Source organism: Mustela erminea, chromosome 18 (assembly GCF_009829155.1).
Source record: "Mustela erminea isolate mMusErm1 chromosome 18, mMusErm1.Pri, whole genome shotgun sequence".
Classification (NCBI taxonomy): domain Eukaryota; kingdom Metazoa; phylum Chordata; class Mammalia; order Carnivora; family Mustelidae; genus Mustela; species Mustela erminea.
Genome location: NC_045631.1, coordinates 1,418,650 through 1,438,907, shown reverse-complemented (window position 1 = coordinate 1,438,907; position 20,258 = coordinate 1,418,650). Strand labels below are relative to the sequence as shown.

The window sequence follows — 20,258 nt, the reverse complement described above, 5'->3', positions numbered from 1 at the left end:
AGATAAAATTTAGAATGAGCACATTAAGTCTGCTCACCATCCTCCCCTCTCCTGCCCCCACCCCCAAAAAAGGCCTTTGGAGAAAACCTCATTGGCTGAGTTCATAAACTAAGGAGAACATGTATCTCTAGCAGAAAACCTTTACAGTTATAATGCCTTATGACACTTTGAATACGTTAACTATATTATTTATTTCTCCAGATTCTTAGGGGATAGCATTATCTGCATCTCACAGTTGAGGAAATAAAACTCAGTAACAGTTACAGTGCCACATGACACTTTGAATACGTTAACTATATTATTTATTTCTCCACATTCTTAGGGGGTAGCATTATCTGTATCTCACAGTTGAGGAAATAAAACTCAGTAACTTCCCAGGACTCAGGTTCCCGTGACTACTATCATTCACCCACAATCTCTGAGGTCGGTGTTGGTTAAGGAAGTGCTTAGGTCATTAAAGAAGGGTCAAAATTAAAACAAAATCCCATTTCTTTTTTGATCATAAAGCACAAGGAACTTGTAAAGAAAGCTGGACTCACCCATAATTCCATCCTTCCGAGGATTTCATCGGCTGGTCTACTTCTGGTCATGTTTTATGTCTACAGATAAACAGTGTTTGAGCTGTTGAGAGACATGGGTGGCTTGGTGTGTTGGACATTGACTGTTGATTTAGGCTCGGTCATGACCTCAGGGTCCTGGGATCAAGCCCTATGAAAAGTTCTGTGCTGAGCAGGAAGTCTGCCTGGGATTCTCTCCTCCCTGTCCCGCCCCCCGTCCCTGCTTGCATGCTCGTGCGTGTGCTCTCTCTCAAGTAAATAAATAGAATTTTAGAAGATTCCTTATATAAAAAAGTGTTTAAACTGTTGATTGTATCACACATGTGGTTTTTTATTCAGCTATTTTTATTTTATAAAGTGGAATTTCCTTGTAAGTTATTTCTCAAAAACACACTGGTTTTAAAAGTTCAATTTACCATATGAATGTATCATAACGTAATAATTTTCCTGTTACTCTTGCCTGTTTGATTATCTGTGAGATCTTGCTGATAATAAGGAATTCTCCGGGAGGCATCCTCGACGTTAAGCTTTGAGTGTTTCCTGGACAGTCCTGGATCAAGAAGCGTGAGGTTTTGTTGTGTTTGTTGCCAAACTGCTTTCCAGAAATCTGGTTCTAGTTTATATTTCTACCATTAGTGTCATCTCACCCTTGCTGGCATTAAGTGTAGACTGAAAACTTTCCTGCCTGTAGCATAGGCAGACCTTTGTCTTGTTTAACTGGTGTTCTGTGACACAGAGCGGTCTAGGATTGCATGTGAACCAGTTAGATGATGCTTTGGCGCTTTCAGAGACCCTCTCTGTCTCTGTACCAGACAGTCTCCTGTACTGTGGTGTCTGCTGCCTACATAGCTGCTAGTTTTTTGTGTTTTTTCCCCCAAATAATTTGAATTCTTAAGTTCTTTCTCTAGGAGCTATTTGTCAAATTAGGTCTTTCACATCTTGTATTTAAGTCCTTAATTTTCTTTCTTTTAGATAAAATTGATACTGCTTATTGCAAATAATTCAGAAAATGCAGAAAAGCATTAAGAATAAAACGGTGATCGCCCGAAGATAATTTCCGTTAACATATTGATGTATTATTTTTGTAGAATTTTCATAGGTGTATTAAAATATATGAAAAAACTCTTTAAAATTTGATAAAAAATTTTACTGTTAGAGGATGCTCTTTTCACTTACGTGAAGGGTTGTTCATGACGTACTGTGAGACAGTGTTATTTTTCATGAGCGCGTAGTATCACATGGTATGGATTCCATAACATGTTTGGTTGTCTTGTGAATATTTAAGTTTTCAGGGTTTTTTTTGGTTTGTTTGTTTTTCAAAGATTTTTACTTATTTATTTGACAGAGATCACAAGTAGGTAGGAAGGCAGGCAGAGAGAGAGGGGGAAGCAGGCTCCGCGCAGAGCAGAGAGCCTGATGCGGGGCTTGATCCCAGGACCCTGAGATCATGACCTGAGCCAAAGGCAGAGCCACTGAGCCACTCGGGTGCCCCTAAGTTTTCGTTTTTTCCTCACAACAGCTAGCATGGCATGGGGCTTCTGACACCTAGCTCTCTGGAGGTCTCTGCAGACACTCCTCAGTCAGTCTCCGCTGGTTGTTGGAGAAGTTATACACGCTTAGATTTTGCTGCATCTGGTGTGTTTCCGTTCTGGTGTGTGCTCGTGTGCTCGGAGCAGGTGGGAATCCAGTCCCTGGAGGCTTCTGCAGGTAGAGGGTTTGGTGTCTGTGTGTGTCGCCAGGTTGGTAGTCCACAGTCCAGGGCTGGCTCCAGTGCTCGGGGATGGCCCGGGGCCCGCTTTCGCCTCTTCTTCACTTTCCTCCCACAGGAGCCTGTCTGCTCACATCTTAATCACTTTTCTTGCGGATGCAGTTCTAATGACCTTGTGGGAATATTTATTCCTTTATGTCTTTCAGTATTTTCTCTGTTCCGTGTGTAGCATTCCGTCCTGTCAGCACAGGGATCGTCCTTACGCTGGGCGCTCTGTTTTCCACAGCTATTTCCTCTTTAATTGCTTTACTGTTTCCTCTTTATTGTATTCACTGGGACTGTTTCCGTGCTTTTTGTTCTCTTTAACAAAATTAAGTATTTCTTATTGTTGGACAAATTTTTGCACACTTAGGGTGAGCTCAAGTTGGTTGTACAGGCCTCTCTTCTAGTGTGTAGTTAGATTTGATTGAATTGTTTCACAGTTCTGTTCATAGGTGCGGCTGGCCTGTATTTCCATTTTGGAACTCCCTTGGTTTTGGTATCTCGATTATGCTAGCTTGCTAAAATAAATTGGGAATCATTCTATCCTTTACTATACTGAGGAAAGTGTAAGTAATGTAGAAAATATTTATTCCCTGTAGATTTGATAGAATTTGTTATGTTCTCTTTAAAAGTTCATCTTGAAATTTGTAAAGCTCCTTCATAATTTTTTGTCATTTTTCTATTGTTAGACATTGGCTTATTTTTGATGTTTTGGAATTTTAATTGGTGGTACAATCAATGCTCTTGAAATTAAATGTACACATATCTATGATTACTTCTTTAGGATAAATTCTTAGCAGTGAAATTGCCTGGTTAAGAAGTATACAGACATGTCGCCTGGGTGGCTCAGTGGATTAAGCCGCTGCCTTCGGCTCAGGTCATGATCTCAGTGTCCTGGGATCGAGCCCCGCATCGGGCTCTCTGCTCAGCAGGGAGCCTGCTTCCCCCTCTGTCTCTGCCTGCCTCTCTGCCTACTTGTGATCTCTCTCTCTGTCAAATAAAATAAATAAAATCTTTAAAAAAAAAAAAAAGTATACAGACATGTAAGCCTTTTGCTGTTGACTGTCACATAGTTGCCTGTCTTGAATTACACCCTGGATTTGTTTTAATCAGGTTTGGTAAGGTGACAGATATAAATGTATTTTTTTTTAAAGAGTTTATTTATTTATTTGACAGAGATCACAAGCAGGCAGAGAGGCAGGCAGAGAGAGAGAGGGAAGTGGGCTCCCCGCGGAGCAGAGAGCCTGATGTAGGGCTCGATCCCAGGACCCTGAGATCATGATGTGAGCTGAAGGCAGAGGCTTTAACCCGCTGAGCCACCCAGGCGCCCCAGGTAAGGTGGCAGATATAGAGATGACTGCCTTTGAAAGCGGATTTTAATACTTAGAGTGCCCAAGACGGGGCGGGGGGGACGTGCCATCGGAGAATACCGGGTTGGTCAGGAGGCAGAAGGGGCCCATGGAAGACGTGGTCTAGAACCTTTATTGTGGTTTCCGTGGGAAGGAGTAGGTGGGCCAGAGGAGGCGAGATGGAACAAGCTTAGGATTGTCTAGTTTGAGTGATGTCCGCGGGTCTCTGGTGTTCTGATACCTGGCTTGGGGGTGACGGGAAATACTGGCTTGCTGTGTCAGAGCGGATGAGCGAGGTGGTTGTAGACCTCTGTGTAGTGGGCTTGCGTGCACTAGGCTTGTTTGCAGGTGAGTTGTTTAGTATCCTGGGAACTATCTGACCCTGGGGGCTCAGTCCCTTCCTGGCCAGCTGGGCCATAAAAATGTTGGCTAGTTTTGTGAGCAGAATCTTGTTCAGATTTGCATTTCTTTGATCTCTGTTGGTTTTTGGAATTCTTTTGCAAATCATCCATCTTTAACCACTAAATAATATTTGTCTTTTTATTTACCTTTAAGAGCTTTTCCTACAAAGACATTACTCTAGCAGGTCTAGGGACTTTTGTGTGTGTGAAACGTTGTTGCCGTAAATTTGAATTAGTTGCAGAGTGATCAGAGGAGAACAAGTGAGGGGATGGGGGCCACCTGATTGGACTCTGATGTCTGTGGAGACATCCCATACCTGTGGATCCTGTTTACGCTTTCTAAGTTGTACAGAAGACACTTGGGGATGAAGACCAGAGTCTTTCTTGTTTGGGGATGTGAAAATGAAAGCCTTTTTGTGTGACTGTTACTGAGTGATCTGGTTGAATTTGGAACAAGAAATCAAATTACTTCCTTAGGCACTGTCTTCCTGCATTTAAAAGAAAAGTTTTTTAAACTCTGAAAAACACCCATGATATTTTATTTTATTATTTGAAAAAACATTTTATTTATTTATTTGACAGAGAGCACAAGCAGGGGGAATAGCAGAGGCAGAGGGAGAACAGACTTCCTCCTGAGCAAGGAGCCCAATGTGGAGCTCGATCCCAGGACCCTGGAATCGTGACCTGAGCTGAAGGCAGACACCCAGGTGCCCCCTGCCGCATGAGTATTTTATATGCAGCGTTTGCGTAGTTTTGGTAGGATTGCTGTGTCTTTCCTGGATTTCTCCAGTACTTAAATCAAACTTCATTTTCTTTCCCTTTCTTTCTTTCTTTCTTTCTTTCTTTCTTTCTTTCTTTCTTTCTTTCTTTCTCTCTTTCTCTCTTTCTTTCTCTCTTTCTTTCTTTCTTTCTTAGCCCTTTTATTTATTTGCCACAGAGAGAGAGTGCAGAAACGGGGAGTAGGAGATGGAGCTGCAGGCTCCCTGGGGAACAGGGGATTGAGGTGGGGCTCCATCCCAGGACGGGGATTGTGACCTGAGCGGAAGGCAGATGCCTCGCTGAGACCCCCAGGCGCCCTCCTTATGCTCTTGTGAGGCGTGAGTGTTGAGAAGCACCGGTGCAGGTGTCAAGTGAGCGGGGGAGAGAGTGTCAGAGAATTCAGGGACTCGCTGTAGTTATGGACTGGGTGACCCTCCGAGCTTTACAACGGAAGGGAGGGACTCTTTACCTGTAGTCTGCGCTGTCACTCTGGCTCTGAGGGTGTCAGCCCTGTGAGTTTATAGCAAACCGCTACCCTTTGTCACTGCTGGCCTCTAGGGCCGGGTCGCTCATTGCTGTGGATGGCCGTCCTGGGTACCATGGGGTGTTGAACAGCGTCTCTGGCTTCCATACCCCTCTCCTCAGGTCTGACAACCGGAAACGCTTCCCACATTGCCAGATGTCCTCTGGGGAGCAAGGTCACCTCCAGGTGAGAACCACTAGTTTCTTTCTTTCTTTTTTTTAAAAAATATTTTATTTATTTGACCCGGAGAGAGAGATCACAAGTAGGCAGAGAGGCAGGCATAGAGGGGGAAAGCAGGCTCCCTGCTGAGCAGAGAGCCCGATGCCGGGCTCAATCCCAGGACCCTGAGATCACGACCCAAGCCAAAGGCAGAGGCTTAATCCACTGAGCCACGCAGGTGCCCTGAGAACCACTTGTTTCTAACAAAATGCTTTAGGATGCCTCTGTATCATTCTGATGTAAAACTACACACATGATTAAAAAAAAAATTAACAGTATGATGCCCTTCCCTGGTAGTCACACCGAGATCCGATCTGTCTAGGCCTTGGCACGTCAATGCTTATACCCCCCCACCCCCCACACGAATATTAACATCAGTGCGCTCCCCTGAAAAGTTTTACCAGTTGGTTCCTCTTGTCCCCTTCTAGGAACATGTAATTAATTTTCTTTATCCACTTGTAGGTGGAATAGCTGTTTATCAAACTTTTGTTCCCTCTTACATATGACCTTGTTGTTTCTGAAAAGTTCATAAATAATGCATTCAATTTCCCTTATAAATAAACTATAAACCCTTGTGGCTTTATTATGTATTTATGAACTTTTTTTTTTTTAAAACTTTGTCGGGGAGAGACAGTGCACAAGTGGGGGAGCAGCAGGCAGAGAGACTCCCCGTGGAGCAGGGAGCCCAGGGCAGGGATCACGACCCGAGTCAAAGGCAGACGCCCAAGTGACTGAGCCACCCAGGCGTCCCAAAGAACTTTTTTTCTGATAAATAAGTCCTAATGTCAATTTTGTAGCTGTCGGTAGTCCTTTTACAAGATAAGAGATGGAAAGTGACATCGGTAGTTTAGATTTTTGGTGTAATACTGAAGGACACTCTGTACATAGGGAATTTGAATTTACAGTATAATAAAACATGGTTCTAAGAGAGGTTTGACTTTTCCCCTGTATGTGATAAATCTTAAGAATATTCTCAACCAGGGCACCTTGGTGGCGTGGTTGGTTAAACGTCTGCCCTTGGTTCAGGTCATGGTGTCGTGGTCCTGGGATCGAGCTCCGCGTCATGCTCCCTGCTCAGTGGGAAGCCTGCTTTTCCTTCTCCCTCTGTTCTGCTCCCTGCTTGTGCATGCACATGTGTGCTCTCTCTCTCTCAAATTAAAAAAAAAGTGTTCTAAACCAATGACCATTTTATATTAAAGGAATTGGTAATAGTCAGAAACAAAGTTTTTATTAAATAGTTCTTTGTTGTGAATTATAAATGTGAATACGTATAATGCCCCATTATCTGGAAGGGCGGGAGAATGAATATTTTTAATTATTACTATTTTTTTTAAGAGAGTGAGGGAGAGGGAGCATGTGGGCTGGGAGAGGCAAAGGGAGAGGGAGAATCTTAAGCAGGTTCCTCACCGAGCACGTGCCCCATGCAGGGCTTAATCATGACCCTGAGATCATGACCTCGGCTGAAATCAAGAGTCTGATATTTAACCGACTGAGCCATCCAGGTGCCCCTGAAATGATATTTTGTGGGCATATTATTTTTCAGCTAATTTAGAGGTAATCCTTTCAACACAGAAGAGGTAAGACTTAAAAAAAAAATTAGACTTAGAGTCCTTTCTGTGGAACATTTTAAACGCTTAAAAAGATCCATAGGTAGTGGCGCCTGGGTGGCTCAGTGGGTTAAACCTCTGCCTTCGGCTCAGGTCATGGTCTCAGGGTCCTGGGATCCAGCTGCATATCGGGCTCTCTGCTTAGCGGGGAGACTGCTTCCTCCTCTCTCTCCCTCTGCCTGCCTCTCTGCCTACTTGTGATCTCTCTCTCCATGTCAAATAAATAAGTAAAATCTTAAAAAAAAAAAAAAGATTCATAGGTAGACCCAACACCCTCCGTGTGCCGTGACTGTCGTTGTGTAGTTGATCTTGTTTCGGTTGTAACCCTCTGCCTACATCCTGTCCTGGACTTTTTTTTTTTTTTAAAGATTTTTAATTTATTTTTCAACAGATCACAAGCAGGCAGAGAGGCAGGCAGAGAGAGAGAGGAGGAAGCAGGCTCCCTGCTAAGCAGAGACCCCCGACGCGGGGCTCGATCCCAGGACTCTGGGATCATGAACTGAGCCGAAGGCAGAGGCTTTAAACCACTGAGCCACCCAGGCGCCCCCTGGACTTTTAAATAACCCATCTCAGACACCTATGATTTCATTTGAAAACATTTCAGTATCTTTGTGAACATAGCCACAGTACTACGATCACATCTGAAAACAGTCAGCAGTCATTCTTTATCATGAAATATTCAGTCCAGGTGGACATTTCCTCAGTTGTCTCAATTTGAAAAATTGGGTTTGTTCCAAACAGGACCCAGAATAGGGGCCATTAGAGTTGGTTGGTCTGTGTTGTCTCTTCCCTCTGCCTCATAATTTGTTGAAGACGGCTGTCCTGTGGCACACTCGCCCCTGTAACTTCCCGATTGCATCCGTATTTTGGTGTTCTCCGTAGTCTTGTCTTCTGTGTTTCCTCTAAGTTGGGAGTTAGATCTGAAGTCATATTCAGATCTACGTTTGTTTGTTTGTTACATGGATTTTGGCATTTTTTGTGTGCCTGGTGGTTTTCTTATGCTTTTTAAAGACCATCTCAGAGCGGCAGTGGGTACGTCCATCGGGTGCACCTACTGTCTGGTTGGCTCTTTTGGAAACGTGAGGACCACCGATGACCATTTCCTGGGTTTCTCCATTCATCAGTGTTTGTCAGATGGTAGTTACAGCCGGAATACTTCTGGACGAGGAATGCTCCATGTAGATTTTGCTACCTTAAGGGATAGTTTGTGTAGGAAATGGAGAGGGAAGGAGTGATACTTTTCCTGGTAGGCTTTCACAGTGATAACTTGGTTGCCTAGATAAGGTGACCAGTCAGGTTTTTTTTTCTTTGTATATCGAGAATATGTGGATTTACATGTATACTCGTGTTTTGACTCATTGTTATTTTTATTGATCGTGTTGGTTTACTTTGGCTTCTCCAACAAATTACCACAAACTGAATGGCTTTAAAACAACAGATGTTTATGATCTCACAGTGGGGGAGGCGGGCAGTCCAGAATCCGTACCCCTGGGCTGAAGTGTCAGGCGCCGGTGCTCCTTCCAAAGGCTGGGGCGGGCGGCAGTTCTAGCCCCTTGCGGTGTCCGGCGCTGCTGGCCTTCCCTGGTGACCCCACCCCAACCTCCGTCTTTGGTGTCACAGGGCTGAGTCCTCTGTGTGGCTGCCGCACAGGTCCTCTTTCTAAAAAGGCACTTACGGGGGCGCCTGGGCGGCTCTGTCCGTTAAATATCTGCCTTCCGCTCAGGTCATGATCCCAGGGTCCTGGGATCGAGCCCCATATCGGGCTCTCTGCTGGGCAGGGAGCCTCTCTCTCCCTCTTCCTCTGGTGCTTCCCCTGCTTGTGCTCTCTGTCTCTCTCTGTCTCTCTCTCTGTCAAATAAGTAAAATCTTAAAAAAAAAAAAAAAGGCATGTATGGATTGCATGTAGGGCCTACTGGGTAATCCAGGGTGGGCTCCTCCAGGTCCTGAATCATGTCTTTTGCCACAGAAGGTAATACTTACAGGTTCTGAGGATTAGGAATGAATATATCTTGAAGGGGAGGGTGCTTTGATGTGCAGATGATCTCTTTGGGCCACTGTCTTCTGTAGGACTCCTCAGTCCTTTGATAGAACCCCAGCAGATGCTACCATGTTTCAGCTTCGTCTTGTTCCCTTCCCGTCCAGGCCTGGAATCAGTCACTATTTCTGCCACATTCTGGGTGCTCAGAGTCTAGCTACTTTTCTTAGCGGCTTTTCCAAAATAAAATGCACTTTAATGTGCTTCCTTTAACAAAGTGCACTGGACATCATTAAGTCTTTTTTAAAAAGATTTTATTTATTTATTTGACAGAGAGCGAGAGAGTGTGCACAAGAAAGCACAGCCGCAGGCAGAGGGAGAGAGAGAAGCAGGCTCTCCACTGACCAGGGAGCCTGATGCGGGACTCAATCCCAAGACCCCGGAATCATGACCCGAGCTGAAGGCAGCCGCTTAACCAACTGAGCCACCCAGGCGCCCCCCCCTCCTTTTTTTTAAAGTAAGCTCCATGCGCAGTGTGGAGCCCAGCGCAGGGCTTGAGCTCATGACCTTGACATCAAAACCTGAGCTGAGATTGAGTCAGACGCTAACCGACTAAGCCATCCAGGCGCCCCCACATTAAATCTTTTATCGGTAATTCATTATTACGAACATCAGTTTTAGGACTGAGCTGTAGGCTGGTGACTTTTCCAGTGCTGCTGAATTTTAAAATTAGATTCATTTGCTTTTATACTAAACGTACAACACTTCCGTGGAGTTCTAGTCACTGTTCTTTGTTTCTCTGTGACCCAGCCCTCCTTGCTGCCAGTGCAGTCTGTTTCTTACCTGCAAGGCTTTTCAGTACACTCTCCGCATTCCTGCCTAAACCCTGCTCTTTCCATGCCCTGTATTTTCTGACTCCAGGAACACTCAGGGTTATTAGGAGATCAAGTCAGATCTCACAGAGTATCAAGTCTCTGGATCTTCCTGTTTTTATACACAGAATCATACCGTCTGTAGCTTTGGTGTCTGGCATCTTCCAGTTAGTGTGATGTGTTCAAGGGCCGTCCGTCCTATAGCATGGATCAGTACTTTGTTCTTTTCTCTCTCTCTCTTTTTTAAAGGTTTATTTAATTTTTAAAAAATTCTAGGCCTACCATGGGGCTAGAACTCACGATCCTGAGATCAGGAGTCCTGTGTTCCTCTGACAGAGCCAGCCAGGCGCCCCTGTACTTTGCTCCTTTTTATGGACATACAACATTCCGTTGCATGAGGACCCCGTTTTGCTGACCCATCCGTCCTGGATGAACACTGGGCTTCCTTTGTTGGCTGTTAGGAACCATGCCGTGAACATTCGTGTACGGCTCTCCGTGGAGATTAATTTTAATGATGTATTTCATTTACCGCAGTATATTCCAGGTGTCACAGTTTGTACATGTGAGCACTATAAAAATCGTTGGGGCATTTTAGATATTTTTGTTCAAAGGTTTCAAAATTCCAGATTTATTTCATACTTAACATACTCAGCTTAGACACGTTTCAGGGGTGCGGTAACCTCACACAGCTAGTGGCTGCCGAGGCGGGAAGCACAGGCCCAGAGGTCGCTCAGGGGCCTCCTGTGCTCTGTGGGGAAGTGTTTTCTGCACGTCCGGGACATTGGCTTGCTCGCCCCGTGTCTGTGCAGACTGCCCTGTTCCTTTGTCCTTGACTGTTCCCGGCGAGGCGCCCTCTCCTTCGCTTCTCCAAGTCCTTGCTGCCTTCCAGATGTGCCCCTCCGCACAGGTCGTTCTAGCCACCGTGGCTCACGTCTTTGTTCTCGTGTTCCCCTGGGAAATGCTTGGCAAACACCGTCCCGGGCCAGCACAGTTCTAGGTGTTGGAAAGGCAGCAGTGAGCAGGCTACGTCAAGTCGGCTTTCACTGTTTCTGGTTAGGGACAGTATTTAAATATTCAGAGAAATAGTTTCGGAGGAGGGCCACGAGGCTCGTTCACGGTGGCTGACGAGGAGGTCGCTTCTGTTGGCACATGCTCATTTATTCCTGGAAGGGTTCACTCCTGCCTCAGTGAGGATGTTAAAACAGTTTCCATGCTGTGAATTTCATGACTTTAGCTCTAGGTCCATGCATTTTCCTGAACGCAGCAGTTCTGTAACCATCACCAGAGTCGTGTTCTGGAACATTTTACTCCCCTAAATTGCCTCCTCCGCCTTTGTAGTTCTGCCCCTGCCCCTCCTTCTGGGGAAGCGCCGCTCTCCCTCCCGTCACTGTATTTTGGCCCACTCTAGAATTTCGTCTGTGAGTGCAGTCTGGCTTTTGGGTTTGGTTCTTTCCCTGGGCACGGCACTCTCGAGACTTGTCCCTGATGTGTGTGTTAATAGTCAGTCCTTTAGTTGCCGAAGAGCATCTGATTGTATAGGCTTCTCGTTATTTGTCCATTTTTAGTGGGCATTTGGGTTATTTACAACTGCCTGCTTCTGTGAGTAAAGCTGCTGTGAGCATTTGTATACAGATCTTTGTTTGGAAGTATGTTCTTTTTTGTGCGATTGCTGGATTGTGTGGTACATGTGCATTTACAAACCACCACCAGACTTTTCCGGAGTGATTGTACTGTCCTGTGTCCCACCAGCAGCCTTACAGACACTTGGTAAATTCAAGCCCAAAAGAAGGATTGAATTTAACTGCCCTGGTGGATAGTGAGTTTTTAGCAGTCCCAACCCGAGTCCTGAAGTGGTACGATACGGTTCCACTTACGAATGCCGAATGCCACTCGAGCTCTGGGCAGAAAACGGAATTCTTTTCACCATTTTGTTAAGTAGGCCTGATACTAAGTTTCGAGTAGCCTTCTTTGTCTTGTAAACGGCCACTAAAATATTTGAATATCCAAAGTTGGAACCCGCATCTGCTCATTAGTGTGGTGGTTGTCATGCTGTTTCATCGGGCTTGGCATTCTGCCGTGTTTGAAGCCCTTGGGAGAGTGCAGCCCAGTGCAGAATCGTCCGCCTGTGCCCATGCATGCTCGCGTCTGCTCTTGAACATGGTGCTGGCCGGCTGCGGTGCTTGGACTAAATGTAGTCCGAAGTTAGAGTGACTTAACGGTGACCTGGTCAAGTGCACAGAACGGTGCCTGAATGCATCCTGTAGTCGACTGGTATTGTGAAACGTGCAGAGTTTATCTCAGTTGTGTGATCGGCTTATTTCTGAAGTTCTCCTTGTTTGGCGACTATTGGAGGCGTTTTCATGGTGTATGTTGTATATGCCCAGTGGGAACCCGTGGGGGAACTTAGCTTTATGGGCGTAGAGTAATGCAGGATCGGAGCCTGGAACATGGTTTATGTTCATTGTTTGCCTCCTGAACATTCCCTGAAACCCCCATGTTTTGGTTTATAGTTACTCCTACATTTTTTACTTTTTGTCAAAGCTTTGTTTGCATGTTTGTCTCAAGTGATAACTTTGCTCGACTGTAGTTTCTGGAACATTTAAAGAGTAGATTATTTGAACAAGTGGCTTGAGAATTTTTAGAAATACGGTGATTTTGTAGTTATCACTAGGAAGCATCTCTACAACACGTCGAGCCAAAGGAACGTCCCGATTTTTGTTAAATATTTATTTATTTATTGGAGGGAGAGAGAGAGGGTGGAGGGAAGCAGAAGGAGAGAGTGAGAGAGCCTCCAGCAGACTCCTGGCTGTGCAGGGAGCCTGATGCAGGGCTCAGTCTCATGACCCTGAGATTGTGGCCTGAGCAGAAATCAAGAATTGGATGCTTAACCGACTGAGCCCCCCAGGCGCCCCCCTCTATTTTTTTTGGCAGAATTTTGAAGCTGCAGCTATTAGATTCTGAAGTTAACAGTAACTGTCACGTTACCACATGTGAGCTGCGTTTGTGTGATAGCGTTTCGAGTCCTCAGAGCCTGCGATACTCTCCAGAGTGGGAGTCCGCCTTATTTTAATGAAATCTTGGAAAAGTTGAACTTTTGCCCCAGTTCGTATAAAGAGAGCTCGGCTTTGGGTTGAAGCATGGTTTTCTGACTCCAAAACTGTAGATAGCTTGTCTTTGAATCTTAGTATTTGATGACAATGTTACCGAATCATGCATATGATGAAGCAATGTGATTTGAGGCTAAGGATAGTTGGGATGAACTTGTAGCTAAGAGAGTAGTCTGATAAGGCAATGTCCGCCTCTACCCAGATCCCGAGTGATGGGTGGAAGAGCTCTGTCTTTGGTTCCACCGGAAAACTTTGTTTTTAAAACAAAACAAAACAGAAAGAGAACTCTCCGATATGGCTGTTGGTTAGAGGACCCTTGGCTTGGTTGAAGTTCGAGCTGAGGGGACATAGGGACAGTGTTAGATTATGTTAATCTTGTGGGCTGAGAATGGGAGCGTGTGCTTGCGTCCAGAGAAAGCTGGGGCCAATCTGTTGAATGTTGTTAGGGAAATAGCCTCCAGATACAATGTTTCTGCTCAACTCTGTGTGGGTAATGGGTTAGGGTCAGAGTGTCCTACTTTATGTCGAGTTCTGACTGTAGTTCTGACTGTAATGTTCGGGACCGCAGCTGTGAGAGAGTGAGGGATTGAGTCATTAAAGAGTCGGGAGGTGTTTCATCTGAAGGAGGAAGGAGAGGACAGGTGTGAGATGACAGGTGTTGGACGTTTTCCAAATCTGTAGGACAGATCTAAGATCTCAGAGGAAGCTGCTTTTGGGTTGTATGACTAAAAATAGATATTTCTCACAGATAACCCCTTATCTGAAGGGGAGGGGAGGATCATCTGATATCTGTGAACGGTGGACCTGTGTGCCGTGTGGGGCAGTGAAGTGAGTTACTAGTTTTAGGTTTCTGTGGAAGCCATGTGACCACCTCTCTGTGGTGTGGTGGGAGTGCAGTCCTGTATGAGTTAAGAATTGGCAGTTTTCAGATTATTTTGACCTCTTTCTGTCATAAGAAACACATTTCCCTTTACAGCCCAATAACAGTGTGTGAGCATCTGAAATGCAGATCTCAGGAAATAACGTATACCCAGGCGAGTGTGGTGCTGCTGGTTTCTACTTCCTTCGTTTGTTTGCAAACGTGGGTTGCTGATCACTGAATTTAACAACTCATCAGTGGGTCGAAGCGCAGGCCAAAGTGCACGAGACAGGTCTCTAAAGTCCTTGCAAGACTATGCTCTTGTGATTGTCCTGCTCAGTAACCGAGAACTGAACTCAGACCCGCAAGCTTCTAGCCGCACTGCAGGCGCCTGCCTGGAGGCTGCTCTGTACATTTGGTCGTGAGCGTGTTTAGGAACGGGGATGCGGCGCGCGCTCTGTCCTGCTTCCTCTCCCCTCCGTGTCCCACACCGCCCCTGTCAGGTTTCCCGTCGTTTCCTGTCTTTAATTCATTTCAACCTTTTTGAAGAATCTCTTCCTTAGTACATTTTCCCTCTGAATGAACGTTTGGTGTTTTTTTCTCTCACTTAGTGTCTTTCCTACATTTGTAGTCGCGCCTGTGGCTGCTTCATCAAACCCACTAACGCTGGGGAGGAAGCAGTTGGGTTTTGTATCTGAGGCCTGGGATCCTAAAGGTGCTCTTTTGTCTGAAGCATTGTGACACCTAATTGCTTTGAGACTTACAAAAAAGAAGAAAGGAGAAGTGAGACAAAGTAAGGTTTTTCTACTTGGATTCTCAAGAGGATGGTTGCGAAGCTGTTCTGTGACCCGTGGACCGCGGGGGGGCTCAGAGCTGCCTCCTCTGAGGGCAGGGGCAAGGGAGAAGGAGGCACGTTTTTAACATTGCCGAGGTCGGATAGTTATAGGAGATTGTGTGACGTGAAATGGGGTTATGTGAAGTGAAGTGACAGTTGTCAGTGATACTGCAGATACGGACATGGTGCTCCCCACAAGCGCCTCTGCTGGCTCAAGTACTGTGCAAGTGCAGGTGACCTGGCGTGTGTCTGCGTGTGGACCGCCCTCTGCGGGAGGCATCATTCCTGCCAGGCTCACACCCCCCACCCTTCTCCGACTTTCCCTCTCCCCGGTCTCCTCAGGCCGCTGGGTACTTGCAGGTTTCCTTTTTTTTTTTTTCTTAAATTCTGCCTTTTTTTTTAATTAAAGATTTTATTTATTTATTTGACAGAGAGAGTGAGAGAGCACAAGCAGGGGGAGCGGCAGGCAGAGAGAGAGAGAGAGAGAGAGAATGAAGCAGGCTCCTCGCTGAGCAGAGAGCCCGATGCGGGGCTCGATCCCAGGACCCTGAGATCATGACCTGAGCCGAAGGCAGAGGCTTAACCCACTGAGCCACCCAGGCGTCCCTGCTTTCAGGTTTCTTCATTAGGAGCCTAAACAGAGCACTGCTGAGTGGCTACATTTAGTGTGACAGTTACTGTTTTTGGTAATTCCTAAAAGAAGTTGTACATGGTGAGTTTTTAGAGCACTAGGAGAAGGCAGTTTGCTAGCTGGAAGGCCACTTCTGAAACAAATTAAAAGGTTCTATTTTTTAAGGAAATTCATCTATTCTAACAAATTGTTTATCCTGGGAAAATTAAGTGTAGCTTATAAAAAATGATTATTTAGTGAGTCAGAACACTGAAGACTATTGAGGTTAATCATGTGCAATTTTTATGAGCAGAGACATTGAGACGTAACAGTAAGAAACAGTTGTAATGATTTTTTTAAAAAGATGAAACACTTCCTGGGACGCCTGGGTGGCTCACTTGGTTAAGCGGCTGCCTTCGGCTCAGGTCATGATCCCAGTGTCCTGGGATCGAGTCCCACATCGGGCTCCTTGCTTGGCGGGGAGACTGCTTCTCCCTCTGCCTCTGCCTGCCACTCTGTCTGCCTGTGCTTGATCTCGCTTCTCTCTCTGACAAATAAATAAATAAAATCTTTAAAAAAAAAAAAAAGATGAAACACTTCCTTACCTTTTAAATTTAAATCCGTGTAATCAGTGTAATTTATTATTGTAGTTACCCTTTGGTTCAGAGAGGCAACCACTCAAGGTAATTTGGCATATTCCTCCCAGTCTTTTTTTTGTATGTATTTTTTTGCATAGCTCATATTGGGTTGTATAATTTTGTATTTTGTTTTTTTTTTTAATTTAATACAATTTTTTGGCTTGATATTATTCCATTGGGTGGATATTTCCTGCCATACTTAGTAGTTTCATTTTACCCAATGAGACAGAAATGAAGACTTTTGAGTTATAGAAAATGTTGATTCTTTTGTTCTACTGAAGTTATGTGCTTTATTTATTTATTTTAGGTGTTTTCTTGGCTCTTGAACTTCTTGAAACAAAAAGATTCTGGTTGTAATATTTGACTTACACTGCTTTCTTCTGTTGCTTATGTCTCATCAAACTTAGTAAGAGTTTGGGACTTAGTGGCGCCTGGGTGTCTCAGTGGGCTAAAGCCTCTGCCTTCGGCTCAGGTCATGATCTCAGGGTCCTGGGATCGAGCCCCGCATTGGGCTCTCTGCTCAGCGGGGAGCCGGCTTCCTCCTCTCTCTCTGCCTGCCTCTCTGCCTACTTGTGATCTCTGTCTGTCAAATAAATAAGATCTTAAAAAAAAAAAAGAGTTTGACTTAAAAATATCTTTAAGTTATTACATGTTTTCCCATTCGTATCAGGATTAGGGGAGGAGATTCATCTAAGAGTCATTGGGTCTTTCCTTCAGTTATTTACCATAGTCTTTTTCCTTTTTCATTTCCGGTTGCTTATTTCATACATTTTGAGTAATTGATGTAATAATTTTTTCCCTTTGGGTGTCAAGCATTAAAAATAGCCATTGCATGGGGCGCCTGGGTGGCTCAGTGGGTTAAAGCCTCTGCCTTCAGTTCGGGTCATGGTCCCAGGGTCCTGGGATCGAGCCCCGCATTGGGCTCTCTGTTCCGCGGAGAGCCGGCTTCCTCCTCTCTCTCTGCCTGCCTCTCTGCCTACTTGTGATCTTTGTCTGTCAAATAAATAAATAAAATCTTAAAAAAAAATAGCCATTGCATAACTTAGTTTTCCCCTTTTTCTTTCTTCTTTCCTTTTAAATTTTTTTTTAGAGCATGTGCATGCTTGCAAGGGAGGGATGTGCAGAGGGAGAGAGACAGACAGAGAATCTTAAGAAACTCCACAGTCAGCGCTGAGCCCGATGTGGGGCTTGATCCCACAACCTGGAGATCATGACCTGCGCCAAAATCAAGGGTCTGATGATGCTCAACCACCTGAGCCACCCAGGATCCCCAAGATTTTATTTTTATGTAACCTCTACACCCAGTGTGGGGCTTGAACTCAGAACCCTGAGATCAGGAGTTTCACGCTCTTCCAGCCAAGTCAGCCAGGCGCTCACTTTTTCTTAGGATCCGGCTGAAGGCACCAACGTGCAGACACGTGGGGTGGTTCAGGGAGGCTGAGATACCGATAGCTCTCACCTGCTGAGTTATGGAAGGCTGGCTTTCGGACTGACTTTTCATGGTTCTGTGAAGATGCAGGGTCCTAGAGAGGGGTCGGAGCTGGAAGTCTGAAGCGTGGGCACTGAGTCAGGATTACGAGGCTCGAGGGACTTCTGGTCTTCTGTGCCTATGTACAAAGTCACCTGCTTATTCTGCCTTTTTCCTTTATTCGTCAAATAAATACCACTAGTTTAATAATTACATTGATCAATTTTTTCCCCCAAATGCCAGGCTAAGTACTTTTAACATGAGCTGTTAGCTAGTTATTGTGAACTTGGTGGTGACCATGCTAGAAAAACAGCATGTGTACTTTGTGTGATGAGCACTATTTTCAGTTTACTTTGTGGTTGGCCGCTAATGCATTAGGATATGGCCATTTGTAAACTTCTCTGCTGTCTTATGCAAGGGGAATTGATTTTCCAGATACAGCAGTAGAGGCATTCTTTTTTCTTTTTTTTTAAACAGTTATTTTGGCCTTTTTCTTTGTTGTAGAATTGCAGTATGTTAGAAGTACTTCAGGTGGATTTAAAATTTTTTAATTAAAACAACAAATGAGAGTAAGGGAGTTGGTGTGTCCTCAAAGGTTTCCTGATCCCTGGAACTGAAAACTGTCCCAGAGCTGGAGAGAGGCAGCCAGACTGTGGGTGTAGGCTGCGGCTGCTCTGTGGGCCAGAGCCAGGACGGGCTTGGGAGCTGCAACCACACTTCATTTTGGCTGCAGGGTTGTTTTTTTTTTTTTAAAAAGACTTATTTGTTTAAGAGAGAGTGCCCATAAGCAGGGGGAGGGGCCGAGGGAGAGGGAGACACGCAGACTCCCCACGGCGTGGAGAGTTAGGTGTTGGGCTACATTCCATGACCCGAAGACCCCGACCTGAGCCGAAATTAAGTCAGACACTTCGCTGACTGAGCCCCCAGGCACCCCTTAGCTGCCATTTTAAAGGCTGTGTTTTAGCTTTTATTACCGATTAGCTTCAGTTCCTAAATGTTGAAAGGTACGGCCATTTTTGTGCGTGTTTTGAGGGTGGTAGGAGTGGGGTGGGAGTGTATTTGTTAGGGAAAAGGAAGGATAGAGGGGTCTTGCTTTTTCTTTTCTTTTGCTTCCCCTGAGTCCTTCCTGACCTCATGCGGTGATCAGTAGCTATCCATAATGTCAGACTGTTAAGGGAAAAGCTTGTTTATTTGACATTTGGGATTTGGGCAGTAAAAATACCAAGAGAAGTAAATACTGTAGATAGCAAGTTTCCTCCATGATTTCAAATAGGACGTGTGAGATGACTCTGTCTTTTCCCCTCCAGATTCTCCATCCCTCTTTTTCTCCAAAAGTCATCGAATGTTCATTTGACCGGATGCCCTTCTTTGCTGTGACCTAGAGGCCCTAGATAAGCGCTCCTCAAAATGATGCCTCACCTTTAATAGTGAATGGTGGGGCTCAAACAGCAGGACAGCAGCCCTTCCCCTTCTGCCTGGATTGTATCCAGACTGTCCGATCTGTAGTGAGGCTAGTCTGAAGACGTGGCGATGAACATAGTTTTAGGTGCTGATTTCAGCTCATTATCTTTTATCATAGGAGTTGTAGAGAACCTTGAAAACCACATGGAAGAAATTAATGAGACCGACTCTGTCTCGTATAGATAAACCACTGCTGCATTTCCCCAGTCTTTCCTGTGTGCTGTAATTGAGGACCCGGTTGGGGGAAGGTAGGGCCTTCAAAGAGAATTTCAGATCATGGTTAAAATTGCAACAAATCGTCATTATCTAGAGTGGCTCGTGCTAGAGACCTGGGACCTCCACTAGCCTTGGGGTTTAGGTGGTGGCATTAGTACCCATTTGTGTCTCTCAGAAGGATTAGGGTTATGGCTTTGTGTCTGGGTTGCTGTTGGGGCAGAGGAAGAGGTGAGGTCGGACTCCCAGATCGCCCTCCTCTTGCTTGAAGCAGAAGAGCCCCTTGAAGCAGAAGTGCTCAGGATAGCCACTTCTTTAATCAGCTGCCACAAATTATGTAGCCCTGAAGTGAGACATGTCCCAATCCCTGACACTCCCCCGTGACCATGACTCTACAAACCGGATCATCCGCCAGGAATGGGGGGTTCATACCTAATAGTTCTGTACACGAAAGGGTTTTTGATGATGATTCCAGTATAATGATGATGAGTCCTTTTGCAGTTGGGAGGATGGTCTAGGCTGGTCTGCCTTTCCCAGTCAGAAAACTGTAAAGTTTTGCTTATAACGCTTGAGGGAAACCGGAGCTAGCAAGATTGGGCCCGGCACTCCAGTATTTAATAACTCCAGAATAGATCGACGCGCTGTCAGCTACAGAGGGACTTCAGAAGCTCTCTTCTGGGAAATTTGCCTCACGTGATTCTCCATATATATATGCTGTGGTACCTTGTGTGACACATTTTGTAGTGTGGGTTACGTCTGATAGAAGCAAAGATTAGAATTTCTAGAATATATTGGATCTTTGGAAGAAGCTTGCTTACTTGTTTCGTTATAGAAATATGTAACTTATAAATAAAAGTTATTACTTGTTAACTAGTATTTTTTTTTCCAGTTTCTCTTCAGCAACGGGTAGCAGAATTGGAAAAAATTAATGCAGAATTTTTACGTGCACAGCAGCAGCTTGAGCAAGAATTTAATCAAAAGAGAGCAAAATTTAAAGAGTTATATTTGGCTAAAGAGGGTAAGTTCCTAAGTCTGTCTCTAACCCCCCGTACTAA

At 45.1% G+C, this 20,258-nt stretch overlaps 1 protein-coding gene across 4 annotated transcripts in view; it reads left to right on the top strand.

The window, feature by feature from the left end:
* Positions 1-20,258, top strand: part of RABEP1 (rabaptin, RAB GTPase binding effector protein 1) — an 89,405-nt gene that overhangs the window by 14,568 nt on the left and 54,579 nt on the right. For 3 of the 4 annotated variants that reach the window (XM_032321841.1, XM_032321840.1, XM_032321844.1), the window contains exon 2: positions 20,093-20,221. The exons of the other annotated variant lie outside the window; for it this stretch is intronic. In XM_032321841.1, the coding sequence (XP_032177732.1) occupies positions 20,093-20,221 (129 nt within the window). The remainder of the gene's footprint in view (positions 1-20,092; positions 20,222-20,258) is intronic. 4 annotated transcript variants of the gene reach the window in all.